Source organism: Amblyomma mixtum, chromosome 5 (assembly GCF_055824585.1).
Source record: "Amblyomma mixtum isolate Tamu chromosome 5, ASM5582458v1, whole genome shotgun sequence".
NCBI lineage: Eukaryota > Metazoa > Arthropoda > Arachnida > Ixodida > Ixodidae > Amblyomma > Amblyomma mixtum.
This window is the reverse complement of record NC_143016.1, coordinates 31,906,343-31,930,951: the sequence shown is the minus strand read 5'-3', so window position 1 is coordinate 31,930,951 and position 24,609 is coordinate 31,906,343. Positions and strand designations below refer to the sequence as shown.

At 45.7% G+C, this 24,609-nt stretch overlaps 1 protein-coding gene across 9 annotated transcripts in view; it reads left to right on the top strand.

Annotated features, from left to right (window-relative positions):
* The first annotated feature begins 5,795 nt into the window (after positions 1-5,795).
* LOC149341683 (uncharacterized) overlaps positions 5,796-24,609 on the top strand; it is a 49,559-nt gene continuing 30,745 nt past the window's right edge. For 2 of the 9 annotated variants that reach the window (XM_089543848.1, XM_089543846.1), the window contains exons 1-10: positions 5,796-5,904; positions 7,522-7,622; positions 8,825-8,941; positions 12,462-12,634; positions 14,295-14,483; positions 17,792-17,863; positions 18,751-18,842; positions 19,716-19,860; positions 21,046-21,948; positions 23,384-23,776. In XM_089543848.1, coding sequence (XP_089399974.1) covers positions 7,619-7,622; positions 8,825-8,941; positions 12,462-12,634; positions 14,295-14,483; positions 17,792-17,863; positions 18,751-18,842; positions 19,716-19,860; positions 21,046-21,948; positions 23,384-23,776 — 2,088 coding nt within the window. In that variant the 5' untranslated portion in view covers positions 5,796-5,904; positions 7,522-7,618. Of the gene's footprint in view, positions 5,905-6,097; positions 6,244-7,521; positions 7,623-8,824; positions 8,942-12,446; positions 12,635-14,294; positions 14,484-17,791; positions 17,864-18,750; positions 18,843-19,715; positions 19,861-21,045; positions 21,949-23,383; positions 23,777-24,609 lie in introns of those variants that run through there. The other 7 variants (XM_089543847.1, XM_089543841.1, XM_089543849.1 and 4 more) reach the window with 6 other exon arrangements.

Sequence of the window (24,609 nt, the reverse complement as noted above, 5' to 3'; positions counted from 1 at the left end):
AAATGAATCCTATTTCATCCCAGTATTTGTTTAAACTTCTGATGTTGACGTGCAGCAAACAGAGTTCATGGTTCAAATCTGCATCTCTCTGTGCAGTTCCAACATGAACGTTCCACTCGCTAAATGAGTCAAAGGACGCCATTACGCTAGTTTCTCAAGATCCTTAGCAGAGTTGATACTAATTATCGATGCACCTTCACTTTTCGGACAAGAATTTTGCCGTTGCTCACCCAGACGAATTTGAACCCTCGATCTTTCGCAAGCTTCTTGCAATCAGCAAGCAGCATTTTTTGAGCTCTGGTCAGGTTCTCATTTATGTAGATTTTTTCTGTTTTCAGCGCGCGCTTTTTCGCCAGCCACATGTCCCGTGTGGCTTGGTCCACGAAGCGAACAATAATCGGCGCAATCTTATCTTTTTGTGCCTTGAGTCGATGCAGCCCTTCTATTTTCTGTCGCTCTGGTATCTGTACATTCAACTTTTCACTGAGGTCAGTCAGAACTTGGTAAAGGTCCTGATTAGGGGCTTCAGCAATCCCATGTATTTCTACATTTCTGCGCCTTGTGTACTGCTGTGCGCTTTCAACACAATCTTTTAGCCTGGCAATCTCAGTGTCCTTTTCAGTCAATTTTTCATTCAGTTCTTCAGTTGTTTTCTTTAGTTCAGTTATCTCGTTTTCATGACTGGTAATCTTTGACAAGAGTTCGTCGTATTTGGAAGCAAGCATTTCCATTGCTTTTTCTACTGCCTGTGTGGTAGCACTCTGTTTGTCTACCTTGTTTTCAAGCGTTTCTAGTCGGCTCAAAATTTTTGTAAGCTTCTGGCTGAAGCCTTCAATCAGAGTGTTCATAGCGGTTGTCTTGGGAGACGGGGGCCTACTACTCTGCATTGTCTCATCATTTTCGCTGCTTGATGTATCATCATCAGTACTTTCTGTTTCCCTGCAGTCAACACACTTCCAGGCCGATAAATCGCCTGAACCTATGTTTTTAAGAGCTGATTTAGTTGTACCTGAGCATTTTATGTGGAAAGACTTTTCACAGTTACTGCATGTTAAAAACGTAGTTTTCTTGCCAAAATTCTTCGAACAAGAGAAACACTGCTGAAGAGCCATTGGTGAGTACAAAGAAGGTCACAAAAAAAAAAGGTGCAGTCCAGTGGAGTGTACAAGAAAAAAACAACAACAAAAAAGAAACAAAGTGTCGCTTACCTAAGAGCAACAGGACAAGAATTAACACAACATTCGATGCTCCACCGGACTGCGGAGGGTCGCCTTTCGCTGCTTCCTTTTGTAGTGCTTAAATCCCGTGGTCCATGACGTCAGTTTCCTGTAGGCGGTGACGGCGAAGTTATCTGTCGATGCTTTGGTGCTTCTATCTTCATTCCACGCTCCCGTCATGCAGCAGGATCATCTGGCCAGTAAGGGACACATCGGCGCCTAAGAGCAACAGGACAAGAATTAGCACAACATTCGATGCTCCACCGGACTGCCACCTTTGACCTTTGACGCTTCATAGACTTGCGTCGGTAAAAGTGGCGTAAATTACTGGGTTTGTTTGTTGTGGTTGCTGTGCTATTCTCTTGTCACCTATAAAAATGAACAATTATGCTTTCTTTTGCAGCAATCCTGACTTATTGGGCTCGGCAGAAGAGTATTGATGCCACCGCAGCTGTAAACCTGACGATTATGCTCAACGAGAAGATTCAGTGAAAGCGCCAAGCGCAATAAAACACTGACGCACTCGGAAGTCATCTGCAGTATTTTGGGCTTCCGTGATGGCCATGTACTCGCCTACTCAACTGTATTTGAGCTAGCTGGAGTGCTTGGACGTCCCGACGACTCCATAGGGAAGTCTGCGGCTGGGATGCAGTAGGTCTCCGTTCCATCTGGAATTGTAACAGGTGTCAGCTGCATCTCGTATTGCAGCTGGTTCCAGTCGCAACTGGTTTAAGGAACAAATTTCCAGTTGCAACAACTGGAAATGTGTCCCTTAAAACAGTTGGACTGGAACCAGTTAGAAATTTTCACCTGGGTATTGATATACAGGGTGTCCCAGCTAAAAGTAACCAAGCTTTTAAAAAAGACGAAGTGTCCTAGCCCCGTGAGACCAACTGAGGGTTGTTGCCAGTCGCGTGTCCTAGTCTGCGGTATTTTTTTTATTGTGCAAACGTAATTAATTAGCAGAGACTGATTAGCTAACTTTTTAATTATTGCCTTTAGGAAGAAATCGTCAATGAAGGAATTGTAGATCCCATAGAAAAATAACCGGTTGCGGTGTTTCCAAACAAGTACCTCTGATACAGCTTGTTTTATTTGCCTTAAAAGAAAGCCCGCGAAATACAAAAAGAACCACGTGATAGGGAAGCAATTTCAGCGCTCCCAGACGACCGATCAAACAACTACATTCGCTTATCTTTGCAACGTTGTCCCGCACGGGGTTCGGCGTTTTGCGATGGTTGCGAGATATACGCCAGCAACTCTCGCATGGGCGCTAGGGCGACAGCTCCTTCAGCGCGTGACGGTGCAAGTTCGGTGGCACGGCCACATGCCTCTCACTCAAGGCGAGGTTTCGCGTGAAAAAGCGCTCCATGCGAGCCGCGCTTCACTTCCTTGAAAAGCAGCGCCCGCTTACTTTTCATGACGCATATCTCGCCACCACCTCAAAACGCCGAACCCTGTTCGGGGCAGCGTTGCAAACATAAGCAGATGTCGTTGCTTGACCGGTCGTTTGGGAGCGCTGAAACTGCTTCCTTATCACGTGGTTCTTTTTGTATTTCGCGGGCTTTCTTTTAAGGCAAATAAAAGAAGCTGTATAAGTGGTACTCGATTGGAAACACCGCAACCGGTTATTTTTCTATGGGATCTACAATTCCTGCATTGACACTTTCTTCCTAAAGGCAATAATTAAAAAGTTAGCTAATCAGTCTCTGCTAATTAATTACGTTTGCACAATAAAAAAAATACCGCAGACTAGGACACGCGACTGGCAACAACCCTCAGTTGGTCTCACGGGGCTAAGACACTTCGTCTTTTTTAAAAGCTTGGTTACTTTTAGCTGGGACACCCTGTATATGTATAGTCATATTTGCTTTATATAGACGTGTAGACTACGTAGACTGGGCGTACTTACATGTTCACAAATATCTGATAAATTTCGAGCGTGATGTCTGCAGTACGTACTTACAACGTGAACTGGACCCCAATTTTCATGTTGTAGGTACATAGATTTTTCGTAAACGGTACTAAAATGGATGTCTGATGGAGGTGTCTAATGTCCAGCGTAAATATCTCGCCGATGTCTCTGTGATGTTTTATGGTTTACTGGGATTATTCATTTTTCTTAAGGACACAGGTTTGGTGGACACCCTCTGATAATGATGTGTGTTTGTGAGTGAGTGAGTGAGTGAGTGAGTGAGTGAGTGAGTGAGTGAGTGAGTGAGTGAGTGAGTGAGTGAGAGTGAGTGAGTGAGTGAGTGAGTGAGTGAGTGAGTGAGTGAGTGAGTGAGTGAGTGAGTGAGTGAGTGAGTGAGTGAGTGAGTGAGTGAGTGAGTGAGTGTTGAGTATGCTTGATTTCACCGTTCACCCTTTATTTTTCCCTTTTCCTATCTTTTTCACCCTCTTCTTCTTCTCCAATCTTTTCTTTCACCCTCACCAGAAGTAAGTAGCATGCTAGGCTATCAACCAGGCAGACCTCTCCTGTATTTATTAAAGTCTCTCTCCTCTCCCTCTTCCTGCAAACTTTGCGAAAAACCAGGAAACTTCCTAAACACACTCCTCACATGCCCCACCTTCCCTCATTCCCCTTCACCATTCGTGGCGGAGTCTTACTGGGAGACTCTTCTAGCCACCACATCCACTCAGGACCAGCACCGGATCATCTGTTATGAGAAGGATTGCGCTCCAAGGGCTATCTTCGCTTGGTAAGGGTGCCTCCTTAAGTGAGAAAGCACCCAAGAGCCATGCAGGGGGCTTCGCCCCCCCCCCCCCCCCCCATTTATATCAGTGACAATAAAAGTTTCTGCCACCATCACTGCCACCTGCTCAGCATCCTAGGGGAGGAATTTTAACTCCCTCTTCCACAAGAGCACGGACCCGAACATGGGTAGTTTAAATAAATGTTTTTTCCTCTCTCTCTCTCTCTCTCTCTCCTTCGGAACGCGGCCGCCACGGCCGGGTTCGAACCCGGGTACTGCGGCTCAGTAGCCGAACGCCTTAACGTGCACTGAGCCACCGTGGTGGGTACAGAAAAGAAGTAAATTTTTCACACCTCAACTACGCCGTCAAGTAAATGAGAAACAAACGAGTGAAAGAGAGAATAAAGAAAGAAGCGCTGTACTGGATTGCGATCGGGATACAATTAATCAACCCTGCATCTTTGTATTAGTTTTTAAAGAAAGGAAAGACCGCAGTAACTGTTTCGCTTCTCTGTGGGGTGCACCTCAACCTCACCCTGAGGGAAAGGAAAAAAAGGAAGCGAAAGAAAAAAAAGAGTAAGAGGTAATCGCCTCTTTCCAACTAACGGGCAGTGGACAGGAGGCTACGAGCGCGAGGCAGTGGCTTCCATACTGCCTCGCGAGCGCGTGAGCGGCGCACCTACTTTCAGAAGCCCCGCGTGCGCTCGAATCTTTCCACCACGGAGTGCGCAGCGAGAGTATGCTAGTGTGCATCGGGCGTGAGGTGCATAGAGGCAAATGCCACCATAGCGGGGGTTTTGCTAAATAATTGGTTTCGAGATAAAAAATACACAGTAACTCTCATTTCTCGACGGACAGACACCGCAACCGCTCCATGGGGGAAGGGATGAAGGAGAGAGTAGGACAAAAAGGTGAGAAGGCGCCGCGCCGGTGGGCTCTGGAATAATTTCGACCGCCTGGGGTTCCTTAACGTGCGCCGACATCGCAAAGCACACGTGTGTCTGTGCGTTTCGCCTCTACCGAAACGCGTATGCCGCTGTCGAGATTCAACCCGAGTGATTGGCTAATCGAGCCGAAGATCGAGACAACGATTACCCTCTCTCCTTCCGCAGTACAAAAAAAAAAAAAAGGTTGGTTGGTTGGTTTATGGGGTTTAACGTCCCAAAGCGACTAAGGCTATGAGAGACGCCGTAGTGGAGGGCTCCGGAAATTTCGACCACCTGGGGTTCTTTAACGTGCACTGACATCGCACAGTACACGGGCCTCTAGAATTTCTCCTCCAAAGAAATTTAACCGCCGCGGCCGGGATCGAACCCGCGTCTTTCGGGTCAGCAGGCGCACGAGGAGTGGTCGACTCATTACAAAGGCCAGGATGAGTGCCTGATTTCTTTCCTCCTTCGAAATCAGAATACCACGCCAAAAAAAGAAAAAGAAAAATGTCGGTATTTGCGCTTCTGTTTCACACCTTAGAAGTGAATGTTAGCGCCTTGCGCGTCCTAGAAAATGCACAGGGCAAAGATTTCATGCGCTTATTCACGTATCCTTCTGTATTATTTCAGTTGCACCTTCGAGCAGCTGAAACTCTGGCAGGCGTTTGCCTGAAGTAAGCGGCGATGTATTATTCTTACGCAAATCAACGCCTACATGACAGGCGGGCAAGGCAGTTAGTGAAGGGCATGCAGGCATCAAACGGTCCTCGCAAGCTGCTCCTTCTGAGCGCCTCGCTCCATCAATCGCTCCCTCAATCGCGGGCTGCAAACCGTATGTGCTTCAGCAGTAATCTGCTGCGGCGTCTAGATATGTGCTTTTTTTATTGTTGTGTGCGTCGAGACGTCCACATGCCACATTCGCGCCAAAAATCCGTAATACGTCAAAACGTGACGTCATGCACACGGTGTGCTTTCGAAACGCGATCGAAAACATGCGCCGCCTGCCGGCCGTGTTTGCTTTTTCTCTCGAGGGGAGACGTGCGACATTTACTTGAATCTATGGTGAGTAATATTATCCCGCTCTTATTTCTTGCCAGTAGGCTTTAAAACAGCAATTGTGACGGAGAACAAGTACCTAGTGCTGTCAGAAACGTGCTGATATTCCCATCAACGCTGCCGGTTCAGCCGTGGTGCCAGCGCGAATGCGGGGTTTGCTAGGCCTTTTCGAGTTGCCGTTGGCTTTCTGCGTTTTGACGCCATGGCCGATTAGGGCGCCACAGCTCTGCCATATATTCGCTGCCGTACACCCGAAAACTGCAAAAATTATTTTTCTCGTTCTAGCCGTGCTAAATCGGCTTGCAAACATGTCTATCCGACGTATTCAGCGCATGGCAGAAACATGTCAGTGGCGAGTAAAAGGCAATTTAATGCTGTCGCATCGTTTCGATGCGTGTCGCAGGCGAGGTCTGGCCAGTTTGGTATTGTTCATGCTGCTGTCGCGTTGGCGCGGTGGTGTGATTGCAGTGTACTTATCGGGATCGTTTTTGTGCGCCCAGTAGCAATCCGATCTTGGAAGCTGCTGATACTAGCGATGGTCGCGTTCAGGTGGTCGCGTTCGGGTGCATGTTCGAATGGATCGTTCAGTAGAGATCATGGATGGGATCGCGTTTGGAAGTGCTGAGTTAGCGGCGCTCAGTGCACGTCATGTGAACTCTTAATAAAAGTGTTTTTTGCCGCCGTGTGTACTGGGAGTGATTGAGACTTGGGAGGCGTGCGACGTGCCCCGCCTCCTCCGTGGTGTTCCGAGGCTGCGCAGGTTATCGTAACGTCTCTTGCAATATTCCCGAGCCGCCCACTTTTTGGTCATGTTTCGCTCTCGGCATGCTGCTACCTTCGTTTCGAGTTGGCGGCTCCGTTGCCACCTTTTGAAATGTTCGAAGCGGGAGGTAGGAAATGGGCAGTGGCGCAAGCCTTGGAGCACAATTTCACCGCGGTTTCTGGCGTATTCTGCTGATGTTCCGACTGTGAAGTGTTAATTAAAAGTCGGCGTAGGGGCAAAAAACAGCAAAATTACTTGAATTAGCCTGACTGCATCACGAGCGCACACGCACACAGTCTCGCTCTTTTCCTCGGTGGTTGCCGACCTGCTGAAGTTCTTTCGCGAAACTAAAAACACTTACTTCAGTTTGTTCCTAATATAAGCTGATGTTCGTTGACATTTTATATGCCAGAAAAAAGAAAAAAAAAGCTAGAGGATACACCAGCTTTGTATAAACCCCTAGCCTTTTGTCTGCATTATAGAGTGGGTAAAATATTCGTTTTAGGTTGTTTTTGTGCGCTGTGTTATAATATTGAAACATGGAGCAATGTTAGACAGCGCTTTAGTAGGGAATTTAAGAAAGCATGAAGCAGTGTTTACATGTGGACAGCACATACTTGGTGCACTGAAAAAGAGCTATAAGACGCACTGAGTGGAACCTGGTTCCAGTGAAAATTTCATATGTGTACAACGGTTTTATTTGTGGTGCCAACTGATGTCGATGCTATGACACAGTGCCAAATTTCTCCGTTGAATTACTCATGCATGTCTCCCCGTATTCCCCTAATGTTTTTTCCAAGTCGGCATGCATAAGTCACATCTAGCAGGAAAGAAATTTGTGACATTCCACATTGGTGCAGGTGAAGGACCCCCATTCTTCAGCTGAGCTGGATACAATGCTGCAAAACCACTGACAGGAACCGAGAGAAGGCAGGCTCTGGGACAACTGTCACAAGCATGGGTCAGCAATCTGTTCTAATTTGTTTTGTTCTCTTGGTGTGAAATCCTTTCTTTTTATGTTGTGATTTGGGTGCTCATATGGCAGGAAAAAATTGTTTCCTTGCATTACCAAATCATTTCACCCCTCACTCGCTAAAAGAGTGCGAGAACAATTTCTTGCTAGAGAAGTGAATTCATTCGTTCCCAATTTAAAATATGCTACGAATGAAATTACACGGGCGGAAGACAGAAAAGCTTAAGAAGCATAACCCCTGTTCAGTAAAGCATGCTAAATGGGGGAGTAATGACTGCAAATATAACTCTTCTTTTATCAACAGCTTTCTAGCATGTGAAGCATCTGTTCACAAATTCTTTGCCTTAATCATATCGGCATCTTGGTAGAATTGCAAGTATGGTTGCATTTCTTAACTCACCAGTTTTACTAAACTTCTCAACCTTAGTCCTGCTCGGCGGAAAAACCTTGCTCGAATGCTTATATTTGTCTATGCAGGGAGGAGAATGGATGTCCAGTTCTAACAACAAGTTAGGATCAATATTTTTTCATTAACCTGATGAGAAACCTAAACGAATATTATTGTTTTATTTGGGGGGGGGTGCTTTTTGCCAGTTATTTCATAGCAAAGGAGCTTCAAAAAGTGTCCCTAAGCATCTATTCGTTAGCTGCTAAAAGAACTTAAGGAACTGCAGAAATGACTTCCTTGTTGAGAACAAAAACTGGTATTAGGACTGCAACAGAAATTTTTGGTTTTTCAGGCTCGCTTTTCGTGCTTTGCAGACGAATGCGGTATTTTGCAAATGAATTCATTGCCTTTCTATTGAAAATAACTGTATGAGTCGTTTGTGAGAAAAGGTGCTATGTATATGCTGCTTTGGCTGTATGTTTCTTGCTTATTTATAATACCTGGTCCTTTTGGAACGTTTCTCTTCGCATTTTGCTAGCATGGATAGTTCGAAACCCCCAAAACGAATAACACAAGTAATTTCAGATTGTACAGTGTGTTGTAATTTCTTGTTGTGTTGCTTAACACAGCATGTAACAAGGGGCATAGTGATGCAAGACACATATATGCACAGCTTTGTGTGAAGTGAACATGGATTGTCGCATTTCTGTAGCAAATTTACACACTGATTTCTAATGTACTTGGATCCTGCGTCTCTCTATATTTTTTTCTGATATTGGTCTCCTTTTTCTCTCCCTTTCAGACTTCCTAAAGTGTGGTTCCTGTGGCACCATCTTTCATGAGCTTGACACCTTCATCACCCACAAGCAGGCAGGATGCACTGGGAAATCCGATGGCGCCGAAAATGCAGAGAAAAAAGGTTTTTCTGAAATGCAGCATGCATCTTTTGGGAACTCGTCCCCATTTCAATGTGTGTGAAAAAAAAGAAAAGAACAGTGCGTTCCAGTCATAGAGTTTCTTACTATTACCTAGAGGGAAAGCTGGCGGCCCGTCTATGGGAGTTTGCATGGCGACCCCTCGAGACCACTTCAGCCACCATGGGCGCTCAAAGCATCATGGGGCGGTGAGCTACTTGTTGCGGAACTGCAACTTTTGGCCAAAAAATAATAAAAAAATAAAGCTGTTTGATAACTACAAACGTCCTAACATTCAATATCTTGTCTAATGATTGCAACAAACAAGCAGAAAAGCATTTAAGTGTAAAGTTTGCCCAAAATAAGAGACGACTCGCTCTCCTATTGGCCAAGGGATGAACACTATAAAAACTAATATTTCGTAACTAACAGGCGCACTTTTAAAAGTAAATATGTTTTCAAAAAAGATGTTGTTGCTGAAATACTATAAGAGGTTTTTTAATGGCATTTCGGAAAAGTGAAACCTTTATTGGCGTCGTGTGTCGTTGCGTTTTCACTACTATGGATTTTGCCCACTGCGTTCGCGCGAAAGTCGTCTGCGCACACACGAACAGCGTTTTCGGAATGAAACGTCTTAGTAGTGCCACTCCATATTCCCGAAAAATTACGACTGTGCCGCAACAAGTAGCTCACCGCCCCATGATGCTTTGGGCGTCCATGGTGGCTGAAGTGCAGCGCCGCCAGCTTTCCCTCTAGGTAATAGTAAGAAACTATGGTTCCAGTGGATGAAAGGTGCAATTAAGTGAAAATCATGTCCACTTCTTAATTCTTTGCTAGCAGCGCACATTTAGACAAGGATTGTGCGATTAGCAGTTTTAAATAGCCTTTCATATCGATTCTCAGTAATTTGTGCACATCTCACTTCAGTTTATCCAGTTACCTGCAGCGCAATGTTTTTTTATATCACTAAGCTTGTGTCATGCCTCCAAAACTAGTATGTTGCTTGTACCCTAGGGTGCTCCTATTTTTTTTTCTGTGGGTTGAGAGTGTTTAGCATGTAATTAGTCTTGTCATTCTTTTGTGGTGACTGGTCATAATCTGCTGTGCTGTCTATGAGAAACATTACTGTGATAAATTATCTCAAGTTTACACTTACAGAGGTATATATTCTCCAGTTTTGCTGTTCCCAATGGTCGGTTCTCCATTATCAGTAAAAAACAAAATGCTGAACCTGAAAAGTTGTCCTTATTCCTTTAAGTTGACTTGTCAGAGAAATAGTAAAGGCAAAAGTGTTTTTGGGGCACAGTCAGGCTTGCTGCCACAAAATTAACTCCACAGCAGAAAAAGGTATAAACTCTGTAAACTAGACATTCACTGAGGAATACCAGCCAGGCTTATAGGAAAGCAGTATTCACCAAAAAGGGTTCATCATGCAAAGCTTTAAAGTAAACAACATAAACACTCAAGTCTAATTGGCATGCTGTGTGCATGGAAGCTGTTCTCAGAAGCTTTCATAATTTGTGGTATTTTCTGTTCAGTGCACCAGCTTAATTTATCAAAATACATGAACTGCGTAGTAGTTGCACTTTTCAGTTGTGTTTTCTTTTTTATATATAATTTCTGTCCCCCCCCCCTCCCTCCCTTCCCCTTATTTACATGTTAAAAAAAAATGTTACTTCCGGCCTTCATACCAATTCAGTGGTTATCGCGCTCGGCTGCCAACCTGAAAGACGCGGCCGCAGCGGTGGAATTTCGATGGAGGTGAAATTCTAGAGGCCCGTGTACTGTGCGATGTCATTGCACATCAAAAGAACCCCAGGTAGTCAAAATTTCCGTAGACCTTCACTACGGCGTCCGTCATAGCCTGTGTTGTTTGGGACGTTAAGCCCCCATAAACCATAAACCATTTATACGTTCACTCAGAAGGCACAAAGAGCATCTCCAAGGGTTTTTTGAGGTTGCCATGTGTAAAGGAAACTTATACTGTAGATTTTCCTCTCGTTCCTGATTACTTCCACCAAGTTTGGCAGCCATGCAACATTTCATCCCGGCGCAGACCGATATTAAAGTTTGTCATTTTCTGTGGAATCAATTCAGAAGATTTCTGCAGGCAACACTGCATTTTCGACATCACAAACATAACATTCCCCACATGTTAATGCCCCCTCTGCCCGCTTCACTAACAAAATATTGAAGCTTGACAATATTAGGTAGTCTCAGGTAGTTTGTGAAGGTACTCATTGTTTTCAGTTGCTGCTTCAGAGATTCATTATGTGCAGAGTTTTTCTAGTAATGTTTGTATGTCATAGTTGCATCACATGAAGCATCATCCCTGGCCACGGACAGAGTTTCAGTTTCAACTTACTGTTTTCGTTTTAAGGTGGTTCCACCCAGTATTTTTTAAAATAGTTTGTTGTGGCGGAGAGAGGGGACTCTTTAATTAATGTGATGTGACTGTGGACTCAAAATGTTCGAAAAACCCTCAGGGGTAGCTCTTTAAAGGGACCCTGCAGCCAAATTGAAGTTAGCTTGATATCGATAAGGTGCCACATTCTGATCACAAAGAGACCACTCTCATCAAACACAGAGCTTTTATAATCTAGAAAAGGACAAAAAAAAAATACAGGGGTTGCCATCAATGGCCAATTTTGCAAGTGCATTGTGGCATTGATTTTTATTGGTAGCGGATCCAAGACGCTAGGCTACGCCGCCATTCACCTCAAACGGCGACAACTCCTCCTTTTTTTTTTAAGAATGTCATGAGTTTGAATCAACTAGGAGGAATATTTTAAATTCAATTTTCTCTGTGATAACTATCTCTTTTGATGTTGAAGAAAGCTCAACATACGCAGAAAAAGCCAAAGAATCATATTTAACTTATTGCATGGAGTTGTCCTCAAGGTCCTTTTAAGCTTGTGAGTACTGAATTCTGGCATTCTTCGTGTAAATATAGGTGAATACCTTGCAATGTTTTCAGGTGCCCTGTTTTTTAATTTATGGGGAAATGTGGGCTATAGCACATGGAGTATCTACAGTGGACTGCCCACAGCGTTACTTTTATTGCGAAAGCAGTACTAGTTGCACTTTCAGCCTGTTGCGTAGCGAGTCCGGTAGCTACTATATTAGCATATTGGATTGGATTGGGTTGGATTGAATGGATTGGATTGGATAACCGATGCATCACCACAAGTCTAACCACAAGCACCACCACCAGCTACACTACCAGCTGTACCATGGCGTAGCTACGGATATTGCTTTTACAATTACCGGGCTTAACAAAGCTAAGCCACAGCCATTTTTTAGCTGTGCTGAAAATCATGACAATGCTTGCGTGCCATGTTTGTTTCACCTATCATCCCTTCATTGGTTTTGGTAAGCCTTACAGTCGTCATGACATTTAATGACTAAGCCGTACACTAATTTATGCAAATAAAGACTTGCATCTGCTGTTTTCCTTAGCCTGATCCTGTGGCGGAAACAAATGCTCTGGCGTTTATTTATTTCCTGCGGCTGCAATGAATGCAGATGCACCTGGTGAACTGGCTGCAGCAAGCAAGCAGGACACCACAACCAAAGAAGCAGTCTCCAAAGAAGAACCTGCGCCCGAGGACGAAGAGCAGTCTGTTGCACCCTCTGTTTCCAAAAACAATGGTATTCAGAAGACGGGTCGGCGAGGATTCCCTGGCTACCTGCATCAGGTGAGGGCAGAGCTGTGGTATCGGTTCAGAGACCTTGCAGAAAGCCAGTAAGGATGGCCACATATTGACAGCAGAGTAATTGCTATCAATATCAACCTTAGTGCATCCACTTGCCTTCAGCTACATTTGCTTTCTCTTGGAATCCACTCCATTGCCCTTAAGGACCATCGGTTATCTTGCCTTCGCATTACATGCACTGCCAAAGCCCACTTCTTCCTCTTGATTTCAACTAGGATGTCATCAACCTGTGTTTGATCCCTGACTCACTCCGCCTTCTTCATGTCCCTTAACGTTACACCTATCATTTTTCTTTCCATAGGTTGTGAGGAAAGGAAGGCATGATATCACTCAGGCCTTCGAACTCAGCTGTGCTTCGCATTGCATAGGGGAAGGAGGTTGTGAGGAGAGCAAATGGAAGCGGTCGCTGGGAGCCGCCCACCTCTTTTTGTTTTGTTATGTTTAGTGTTGCAAGGAGAAAAGTCATGAAAACCATCATACAAAGCATGGACTGTGCACTTGGGCGTTGTGATGAGAAGGAGATTACGGGGAAAGGAAGGGGGCGTGCGCTCGGAAGGCAGTCCTGTCCAGAAATGCAAAATAAGCTGTCACTGAGCATTACTTTGTCCAACCATACACACACAGCTAACACACATTGATAGATGCAATGTCAAAACACTCAGCCCTCTTGTCATCAGAGTGAGCGACAAGTGGGTCTTTGAGTATGTATGCATTTTAAACGGACACTGAGGACACCTTCGTCCAATTATTGTTGTTAGTTAAAATTGATTGTCTGGCTCTTTGCATACCTGCCACGGTGGCTCAGTTGTTAATTAAGGCGCTCGTCTACTGACCCAGAGTAGCCGGGTTCGAACCCGACCACAGCGGCTGCATTTCAATGGAGGCGAAGCACAAAAGGCATCTGTGTGCTATGCGGTGTCAGTGCAGGTTAAACATCCCTAGGTGGGCAAAATTATTCCAGTGACCTCCACTACGGCACATCTTCCTTCCTTTTTTCTTTCACGTTCTCCTTTATCCCTTCCCGTACGGCAAGGGTGTCCAACGATATGTGAGACAGTTACTGCTTCATTTCCTTGCCTCATTTCAGTTTCAATTTTCTCTTTGCAGCAGTGCTGATGTTTATACATCTCTAAAAAACACATTTATTGCGTAGAAAAATGGGTTTAAACGCTTTTTTCTTTTTAGCCACTCAATTAAAAAATCATTCTATTGACATTACCGCAGCTTGCTTGCGAAAACAGCCAGTCGCGACAGTACTTGTACTGCGTTGTTTGGCCTTTTCTAGCTTATAAAAAACTCCTTATCCAGCGTAAGTAGCTTCTGTGTCATTGATACATGGTAATCTATGTACTATACAGGCCAACGTCACTTTGACCGCAGTGTTCCTTTAAAGGAAGGCTACTGGGTCTAGGCCACACCACCATGCACTTTCAGCCAGTGATCACTCAGCGCTTTTTGATGGCGCGAGTTTGAAACACGAGGGAGGAAAAAACTGTTCTATTTTAAATCCAAGCCTATTTTGGCAAATAATGCGCCTTGCCTGGAACAAGAATTGGAGCTGTCCACAGTCTTCCTCTTTAATGAAGCCTTGTATTTTCACCTTGTTTTCTACCGGTCGTGAGCTGCTTCTGTCTGCGTGCAGCGCTTGCGGCAGCAGAAGAAGCTGCAGATGCAGCGTGCGTGCAAGGTGGCTGCGGCCGAGCGGCGGCAGCAGACCTCCAAGTTGCAGCAGTCACAGCCGGGGGCCCCAACGACGGCAACGTCCGTCGCTTGTGGCCGCTGTGAGGGCTGCAGCCGAACTGAGGACTGTGCCCAATGCGCCAGCTGCACGGTGAGGACTGGGTGGCTTGAGCCACTGCCATTGCACAGGCATCGCTGAAGGCTCGAGGTTCCAGCATACCCTTGGGGAGCTCTGCGTACAGAATGCTAGCATGCAGGTTTAGTATAGTGTTGCATGAACTCATTCAGTATATCGCCCATTGTTGTTAGTGCACAGAAGTGGTTTAATAATTATAGTAGAGGATGGATTAATGAGCATTTATCAGAAGAAGTAGGAAACAGTGTCGTACAGGCATCAATTTGTTTGTTAGGAAAACTGGGGGTCATGCCACTTAATCTGTACAGGGCTTCTTGCTAAGTGGGAAAGGCTTCCCCTTCCTTCTAAAACTCAACCATCCTGCTGTCTTTCACTGCCTAGCCTGTCTTTCACTGCCTAGCCTGTCTTTCACTGCCTAGCCCCACATGTGAAATAATTTTATCCTACACACTTCAAAGTGCTGACAGGTACCTCAATAATTAGTGTTAACCAGCCATGTGCTGAGGCTTGTGTCCAGTACTTGTCAGCATTTTCTTTTTTGTTCAAGACAGTATTGTGTAATGCTGCCTTTGTAGACATGAGAAAAAGCACACAGATGCCGTAGAGTCTCATTCCAAGTGTTTTTCATGGTTTCCTGACTTACTTGAAGCCAACAGCCACCGGAACCAAGGAGCATAGGGGATATTTTTTTTTAGTTTTAGTTAATGGGAGATTAATAAAAGTGGAAGAAAAAACAACCGCATGCCGCTGATGGAGTCCGAACCCACGACCTCCGAATTTCGCATCCAGTGCTCTGCCACCCTCTTTCGGCTCTATGGACGAGCTTGGCGCTGGTGAACACTCTCAAGGTTCGGTTACACTACGCATAAATACCCCAGAAAGCGGATGATTGGACAGCCGTTGCCATAGCTCAATTGGTAGAGCACCATATGCGAAATTTGGAGGTCGTGGCTTCGAATCCCACCGGCGGCATATGGTTGTTTTTCATTCTGTGTTTATTAACCTCCCATTGGTGAGAACTACAAGAATAAAAAAAATCCCCTATGCTTCTTGGTTTCAGTGGCTGTTGGCTTCCGTCATATTTGTGACATACATATAAAAGTACAAAGCACAACCAGAAAAAGTGGCGACTTGCTTTTATAGCCAGCCAAGAGGTTTATTATATATATGTGATTTAGGACAGGTGCCAATTTAGTTCTTTTTTAACTGATCTTCTTGAAAGAAAATATTTCAGCCCTCATGTCTTCAAGCAGGACAAGATACAAGTGAAGGGAAAAGAGGTGCTCGTCGTGACATCGGGCACCTCTTTCTGTTCTGTTCTGTTAAGACAGTTTCTTTATTTATGCGAACAAAATGAAAAATAAATAAATCGGGTAGAATTACTGTGTGCGTTTTGGCTGAGATGGCGCTGCATGTGGCTAACAATCCAAAAAAAAGGTCAATAACGTTCCTCGTATGTTGCCTGAACCACCACGCAACAGCGTAGCAATGACAGGAAGGAAGCAGCCGCAGCCGGTCATGACGGGAAGGAGATGCGGGGGAAAAGAAAACGTCACACGGGGTTCCAGTCAAATCTGCCATATTTGGCGGAGCAAATATCGCTGCTCCACGGAGCGATCTGGGATCAACGTCTGATCCCAATCTGCCATTGAAACAGACTACTCGCACTCCAGTTTTGCCTTTGGATTACGATTGCTCCAAATAGAGCAGAAAAGCCTGATCTGGATCTGCCATTGGAATTCAACAATTGTTTCTGCTGCTGACCCAATAGACACGAGTTCGATCCCGGCCGCATCGGTCACATTTCGTTGGAGGCGAACTTGTAGAGGCCCACGTACTGTGTGATGTCAGTGCACGCCAAAGAACCCCAGGTGGTCAAAATTACCGGAGCCCTCCACTATGGCATCCCTCATAGCCCGAATCACTTTGGGACCTTAAAACCCCATAAAACCAAAACCAGATCTGTGGATGGTGCCCACACAAGGACATCCGGGGTTCACAGAAAGATGACAGTTCTGCGGTTTTGCACCTTTAAAGTTTGGAGCAGTCCTGTTCTTTCGTTCTTGTCAGTATACTTGATATATGCATAACCATGTTTTCATGGTTGTAAGTCTACCTTTTTTTTTTTTTTTTTGAAAATCAGAAGTGGGGGTGGTTGACTTAGGATGAAACGAAAGCATGGCACCATAAGTAAAGCCGAGACAGACGAGATATCAGGGATGCTACAGCGTGGTTGATATTTTATGTTTGCTATACAATTCTACTCAGTAAGATTCGGTTATTGTGCACGCTTGTTTGGAAAGATTTTTTTTTTTTTTTTTTTTAATTTTAACTGCGTGCTCAGCACTCGTGAGTGTGTCAGTAGTTGATGGAAGGGTCGCTGTTGCAATAGCGGCAGCTCCACCACTCGGAATGACAGTGCTTCTGGGGTGTGTCGGTAGCTGATGGAAGAGCCGACACCGCTCATGCATAGTTTCTCTTTGGCTCTGACACATTTCGCTTGGCTGCCAGTCACATTTTACCGGTTTTTATGTAGTGCTTCGTCAGTCATCATTTGTGCTCCGGGCCCGGTAAGCGTTCGACGCTTGTTCATGGCTACATTCAAGATGGCCGCCATTCTTCATGCCAAAGAAACAGTCACGCTGGGCCTCAAGTTCAACATTTTGGAACGGGGTGGTGCAGCTGTGGCGGCGGCAGCAACGGAAAATTTTCAGGTGTTCTATGCGATGTCGTGGGTTGTGTGCAAAGTGGGGGAGTTCGCTAGATGACATCAGAATGACATACTGCGGGACCGCAGCCCGATGACGACAGCAGCACTAGTGAGGACAATGGCACAAGTGTGAACGGGTAGTCCAGTGACTTATACATTTTCATTTTGAAGTGTGCCTTTGGGCACGCCCCTTTTTTTTTTTCCTGACATGCGATACACAGGGGAGCCGACTTGCTCTGGAGTTGACTTACAATTGTGTAAATACGGTACATGAAGTTGACACAGATCAGATGTGCATCCACACACAAGTGCTTTTGACTTGTATCTGTGGTAGTTGCTCTGGGCACATCCTCGCCACTTTCGTCGCATTGAAATACCTTGCTCAAACAGTCATGCATGGCTGTTCGGTGTACATGTATGTGTGGTAAGCTTTTCTGAGCCCATTGTCTGACAAGCCTTCTTCACCTTCTTCGAAATTGCTTGCCGAGTTTGTATGTTTTTATTGTAGATATCTATAGCAGATATATATATAGGCTTGTGGTGAACAGTACAGATGGGCCTCCCCTGTGGCTTGCTGTGTGGTGCTGAAGTGTGCCGCCCTTTCTTGTTTTAGGATAACAGGGCTGGTCTTCGAGGAAGGAAAAAAAAGTGTCTGCTGAGGCGCTGCGAGAAAAGCACAGCCCAGGTTAGCACTGCGTCATCAGTTATTATATTGCACGTGGTGCTGCTTAGGGCTGGGAACAGCACCTGAGACTGCTTGGCTTCCACGGGGCGTGTGCTTGTGCTTAGGTGCCCCATCCTCTGCTTATGCAATCAACACTTGCTTGCTACTTAGTCAGCCAGCATGTGGAATGAGTTTGATGAAATGGCTCTGAAAATTTAAAGAGTTTTTAGGAACAGTATCCTCATCTTTTTTGGTGTGCATTTTATGTTAGGATGCAGGTAAAATGTGTGCATAGTGTGTGACGTATGTCACTGCTTTGTCTTTTCACTGACATTATTAACCCAGATGCCCTCTGAGTTGTCGACATTTTCCACAGCTTTATTTTGTTGTTTGTTTTTTTTTCTGTCTGTGAGTTAATTCAAGAGGAGCTAACCACGCTGTTCTCATTGAATAGCTTCATGAGAGGCGCTATGTAACTGCACTCTGTCATTATGCTTGAGCCTCAGAAAGTTCCATGGTGGGTGCGCTCTTAGTACCTTGAGTTATTCAAATGGGAGGACAAAGTGGAGGTTCTTATATGGACCTCCAGTGCTATCATTACAGAAAACTGCAGAATGCTTTTCACAAGTGTGCTAGTTGTATCATTTCGCGACAGCCTGCGTGCTTTGTTGTGGTGCTTAATGACAGAACATTTTTTTTTCTTTAATGTGTTTTCTACCTTTGGCTAAAGTTTCAAAGACAGTGATTCATTTCATGTGTCTTCAGCTTCAATGCTTGCATATTGCAGGCTAGCGTTGCACACCGGAACACACTGTGCTGTAAGCTTTTCAGTAGGGATTCTCAAATTTGCAACATTTTATCATGAAAGTCTGACATGTCAACCTTACTTCCTCTTCCTGTCTTTCTAGAAGAAAGTGTACATAGTGGAGAAAATACTGAAGAAGAGGGTGAATGCTGCAGGCAAGGTTGAATACCTTCTGAAGTGGAAAGGGTACCCAGAGTGAGTTACTGGTCATTGAAGCCAAAGTTTATTTTCCTCCTTTTTTCATGTCCTGTCCTTATGCTATCTTAGTATCCAGATACCAGCTGTGTGTCTTTAGTAAAATAGCTGCTCAGCTGAGACTATTCAGAGTACTCTTCTTAGTGCTTTATGTCTTTCGCAACTGGTTTGCCGCTTGGCGAGCAGAGTGAATGTTATTGTAGTTACTATGGTGCAGTCGTACTCACATGCAGTCAAACTCAGTTATATCAAACTTGGTTAGATCAAATTATCCTTTATATGGAATAATTTCTGTGCACCATAAAGCTACAGCGTGAATGTATAGAAAAATGTACAGCTACACGGTCATCTTGAGGCTGGCTTTCCTTCAGCACATCTCAGGAGGTTAGACCAATCATCGTGCGGATTTTTCGTGCCTTAGGTGGCACGCGTGTACCAACTTGGACAAAAACAGCGCAGCAACAGGGACAACAGAGAAGACGGGACCAAGGCAACCAGAATATGCGCTTTTACGCTTTTGCGCTTTGTCACACTGTTTATATCGGTTCGCACGTATGGTGCATGCGTCGTGCTGCCATCAACAATTTCGCATGATTTTTGTTATCTCTGTGTGCTTGCAATGGCAGCTGTGAAACAGCAGAACCTCCTCTTTTCCATGAATCTGCAAATTATCATGCAAGATGAATGAGGGAAGAAGAAATTTTAAGGCACCGCGGTGTGCAAAATTCCAAGAAGCATGCTCAGCACCTTTTTGCAGAACAAGGCTGATGTTTGGGTTAAAGCAGAGAGAGATATTTTTCAAGAGGTTGCTTTTCTCTTGTTAGGGTCTTGGTTTGGGAGGAAGAGTCATGTTTGTTTTACAATCTCTTTCAGCTCGGAAAACTGCTGGGAGCCGGAAGAGAACATCATCAGTAAGCGGCTCATCCAGCTCTTTGAAAAAGAGCAAGATTCTGCGAAAGCTGCCGATAACAAGGACGAAGGTGTCAAAGACGAACCTTGTAGTCCCTCCAGGAAAGAGGTAATGATGTGGTCAGCATTGATTTGGTTGATTGTAACCACTCTTTGGTGAATGGTGTCAGAAGTATTTTGACGTTGTGGCTTATGGTATTATAAGAGATGGCTTAGTGAAAACAAATTATTGTATTTACTTGATTACCCCCCTTTTTCAGGATTCCAGTGCCCAAAGTCAAGGAAGGGGGCTTAGAGTAGAAAAATTGCAAGTTACCCCCCCCCCCCCCCCCCACACACACACACACACACACACACACCCTTCTTTTCACGGAGATATTTGCGCGAAAAATAGCATTTTAGTTGGCAAACATTCAAAAGAAAAATGGTTGTAGACAGCGAACCCACCGCTTGTGTCTGATACTCTGTCACTATCACTGCCACTTGGGTCCATCGCACTGCTTCAGCCGCTGCTCTCAATAACCCACGGCAGGTAGTCTTTTGTTCCGTCAAAGTGGTTTGCATTCGAACACTTTTTAAATGACTTGGCCACAACATTGACTTGGACTCGCTTGCTCGTGTCTGAAATCGACCTTGCGATGGTTGACGCGGACGCTTTCTGCAGCTTTCCCGTCGGCATCTTCTTCCGGTTGGGGTTCCACACTTACTCTTAGTACTGCTGTTGAAGATTAGCTTTAAAAGGTGTGTTGACTGAAACGTCAAGAGGTTGCAGCACTGGCATCATGCTACCTGGAATCACAACCAGGTTGCACTTGTTGATCTGAAACCTGGTCTTTACCTCTCGGGTAAGATGGCCGCGAAACGCATCCATTAGAAGCATCGACCTCGTGCCTGCAGATTCGCCATGCAGTGTTGCCGGGCGTTGCTGCCACTTGACTCGAATTCAGTGGGACATGTGTGAATCCGAAATATGTGAGACAGTTACTGCATCATTTCTTTTCCTGAAAAACCAATTTTCATTTTCATTTTTTCTTCTAAAGGCTGTAAGACTGTAGTGCATGCCAGTGTGAGAGTGAGTACTGAATTACGGAGAACATAGTCACCAGTACAAACTGTAGTATGCTGCAGTAGGGTGCTGTTATCAGAGTCATTCGAAAATTCTTATCGAATAGTACCACTGGGCTTGTATTAAAGCCACCAGTTAAGAATTTGTTGCCAAAAATTGTACAGTGGCCTCTTAATTGTTCTGAACTTTGTAACCATGTTACTCTAGTTTCCTTTTTTCATTTTTCAGAGTCTGGAAGAAGGTGAGAAAATCAGTGAGGATACTGATGGAGCCACTCACAAGCGCATCTTCTCGGCATTAGGTCTGCATCGGCAAGGAGATGAAGGCGCTGTACCCACACTCGAGCCAGGTCGGAGAGGCCGCACGAGCAAAGCAGCAGCAAAAGACTTTATAAAGACAGTGTGTAGCAAGCGGCCACGAAGCCCGGAGTCACTCTTATCGCCTACAAGAACAGCCGTTGTCTCAGCTAGTGCCACACCAGCCAAGCGACCTGCAGCTGTAACCAGTGTTCACGAAGTGGCTACCGGTGAAACGGCCAGCACCACAGCTTCATCAGGCGAGGCAAAGCCTGAGGACTCAGAGTCTATCGCGATCATCTACATCCCGAAGCCAGATGACCCTGGAAAGTACATTACCGTCAAAGGTGACCATCGACAAGTGAGCGGCTTGGACAGGGCAGACCTGAATCCTGTGGTTGTTTTGGGTCCCAAGCACCCAGAGATCAAAGGGGCTGCTGGACCATCAACTGAGGGTGCAGAAGCAAAGGAGGGAAGTGCATTGGGTTCCAAGCTGCAGGAAGAGCCACGGACAATCAATGTGGAAGTAGTGCAGCTGGGTTCTTTGGAAGATGAGGAGGCAGTGGGGGGGTCGTTCGATACTCCTTACCGCAAACCTGCAGCAGTTGCCAGGGCACGCATGAAAGCCATTGGCATGTTCTCATCGCCATCACGACAAATGGCGTACCACAGGGGACCTGGGAGGCCACGGAAGACTACTTTGCCCGTGCCGACACCATCACGCAGAGGCCGCAAGCGGCGACGGCCAGCCAGGGATGACTTCTACTACGATGATGAGGATACGGAGTTCGTACCTGCCCTATCCCGTTCAACTAAGTGCAAGACGGTTGTAGAGGTCAGTTCCTTAGCGCATTTTCACATAGAGTGGAACCTTGTCAATTTTAACTTTTATGGGTCCTGTAAATTGTTCTAAATGAAGTGAAGCTCGAAGTTGCCAGTTGACTCGATAAGGCTGGACTACGGCTCCTATGCCTTAGCAGCATACAGACTAGGGTTCATAAAAACCTTTCAACTCGTGTCACCTTGCCGCAATTTTTCGAAGACAAATCAGTTAATTGCAGTGGAAGCATAGCATTGTGCTCACCTTTCCTGAGATTGTTAACAAAGAAGAGTGGTGGTGCTTTTTGAAGTGAAAATTGCATGCTTACAATAAAGCTGCAGTTTTTAACCACAGTATGTACAGTAACCTGCATCTCACTTCTCACCTTATGTGGTTTGCAAAGTGTGAACAGTAAGGTATTGCTGGCTTCGAGATTGATTCTCTGATTCTCGGCTCCAAGCACCCCATAGCATGATGACAAAAGCCAGTGCCAACAGAGCACTCACCTTGAGTGCATGTTGACTGTCCTGCCTTCATTTTTTTGTCTGCCCATGTCATGCGCAGTACACTACAATTAACCTCGTTAATTCGGACTTAAGGGTATGGGAAAAATGCCCAGACTATCCGGATATCGAATTATCGAAAGGACCTCTCCCCCCAAAAACTGCCAAAAACTGTTCACGGAAAAGTAGGATTTATTTTGTGAAAACCTTTTAAAATTTAAACTGCGTGACAGTGGCAATTTTTCGCAGTTCTGTAAAATTCTTCAATTCATGCATGCTCTCCGGAGTGTCAGAAGCACAACTGCTTCATAGTGGTAAGAATCTTAGCGGATTCTTTCAGTGTGCAACATGGTAGCACTGGAGCTCCTTGACGTGTGTTGAAGCATGTGAGGCTGCACAAACAGCGAACAGCATATGATGTGCACAGAGTTTCGGCGCGCTGCTGAACAAAAATACCGCATGGATGGATGCAAGGAAAGTGCTCAGCGGTGCTGGAACGCCAAAATGCTTTCAAAAAGCAGGACAAAGAAAAACAAGGTCAGCGACAAGGCAGTCATTGTTCTAAACGGCAGGCAGCAATAGGCTCTGGCTGGCTGATATGCACCGCTGACAGCCGCCGTCGCCATGGGCTAGCATCAAAGTTCCAAAAACGAAACTAGGCTGCCGGACACGGCCTGTCGTTGCTGTCATGCCGATTGTCAAAGGGGTGCAGGAAGCTCCTTGGACCCTTGTTCACCTTCCGTTGTGTTGTTTTAAGGAAAGCGGATAGTGTTCCCTGCTTGTGGTGACAGCAGGTGTTAATAATATGTCTGTACAGCTGCAGAAATTACCATTGTCTACAGCATTCCTGTCTTACTAGCTTTGGTCTGGCGTATGGGAGTATCATTTTTGGGAGCCATTTACAGGGCACATCCCAAGGTGTCCTCTTTGTTCCACGCCTTGTCCAGGTGGTGGGTGAGGACGTCGACCCCTCGGCGTCCTTAATGCCAGAGGTGCCAAAGAAAAAAGTAGGCCGACCACGCAAGTACCCTCCGCACCCTATGCACCACCTGTCGCCGCAGCAACGCAAAATGCTGGCGGCACGCCGCGGTCGCAAAAAGCTGACGCAGCCACGAAGCCGCCGCAACCGGGTGTTTGTAGTGATGGCTGACGGCACCATGGTAGAGGTTTGCGGCACTGACCGACAGCGGGCAGTAGAACGAGCAACCGAGAAGGTGCGCGCCATGCGCGAAGGTGGCACAGACACACTCGCTGCGGAGGAAGCAGACCTTGCCGAGGACGAGGACAGCATGTCTGCAGGAGCTGGCACTGGGCCAGCCATCGTGAAGGAGCCTGGCCCGGTATGTGCTGCTCATGGCACTTTTGGTGGTGGTGGTGTGGTTTTAACGCGTGTATTAAAACAACCTTTATATGAGGCATTTAATAGGTCCTGGGCCAAGGTGACGGGGTGCGTTGCAGGTTCTGGTCCTTTGAGGTGAGCCAGATGGGCCATGTTGGAAGTGGGGGGAAAGGATAAACGGGGGACTGGAAGGCTGAGTGGCGCTGTGCAAGGCAGTGTTCTATGTCTGCATATGCATGTAGTTTTTACTGCATTAGCCGTATGACCATTGTTTTCTCAGAATGTGTTGTTGTGCGCTTTGCAATTGCAGGGTTGAGGGTTGTAGGGTGGAGTGAAGGAGTGCAAGAGGGAAAAAAGGAAGTGCACTGCAATAGTGGCCTTAGGCACAAAATGTGAAAGACACAATTAAAATAAGATGTTAGAATCGAATTTGAAAAGAAGACAATTTAAATCATACGGCTAATGCAGAAATGCCACATCACTGTGTAGGATCGCCTGTGGATTATTTTATGTTCTTTTTCTTCCTCTTCGCTCAACCCTCCTCTCCCCACCACCGGATTTGGAACCATCATGGCTAGCCCTGGCTGACATTCCCACCACTGCAATCGCATCCGTGTTCCCTGTGTATCTATCTTTGCAACATCGTGATCAGTGACAAATTAAACCTCCATGTAGTTGGCACAGCTAACTTCAGAGATAATGTGAACGGACACTCAGAACTAACGGGGGACATTTATTTTTGTAACTCGTTTAAGCAACAACTTGTGCAAGTACGCGAGCCCTAGAGGAAAACCCAGAGGCTTTGGAAGGCCACCGCTTTATGGGAAGTCCTTG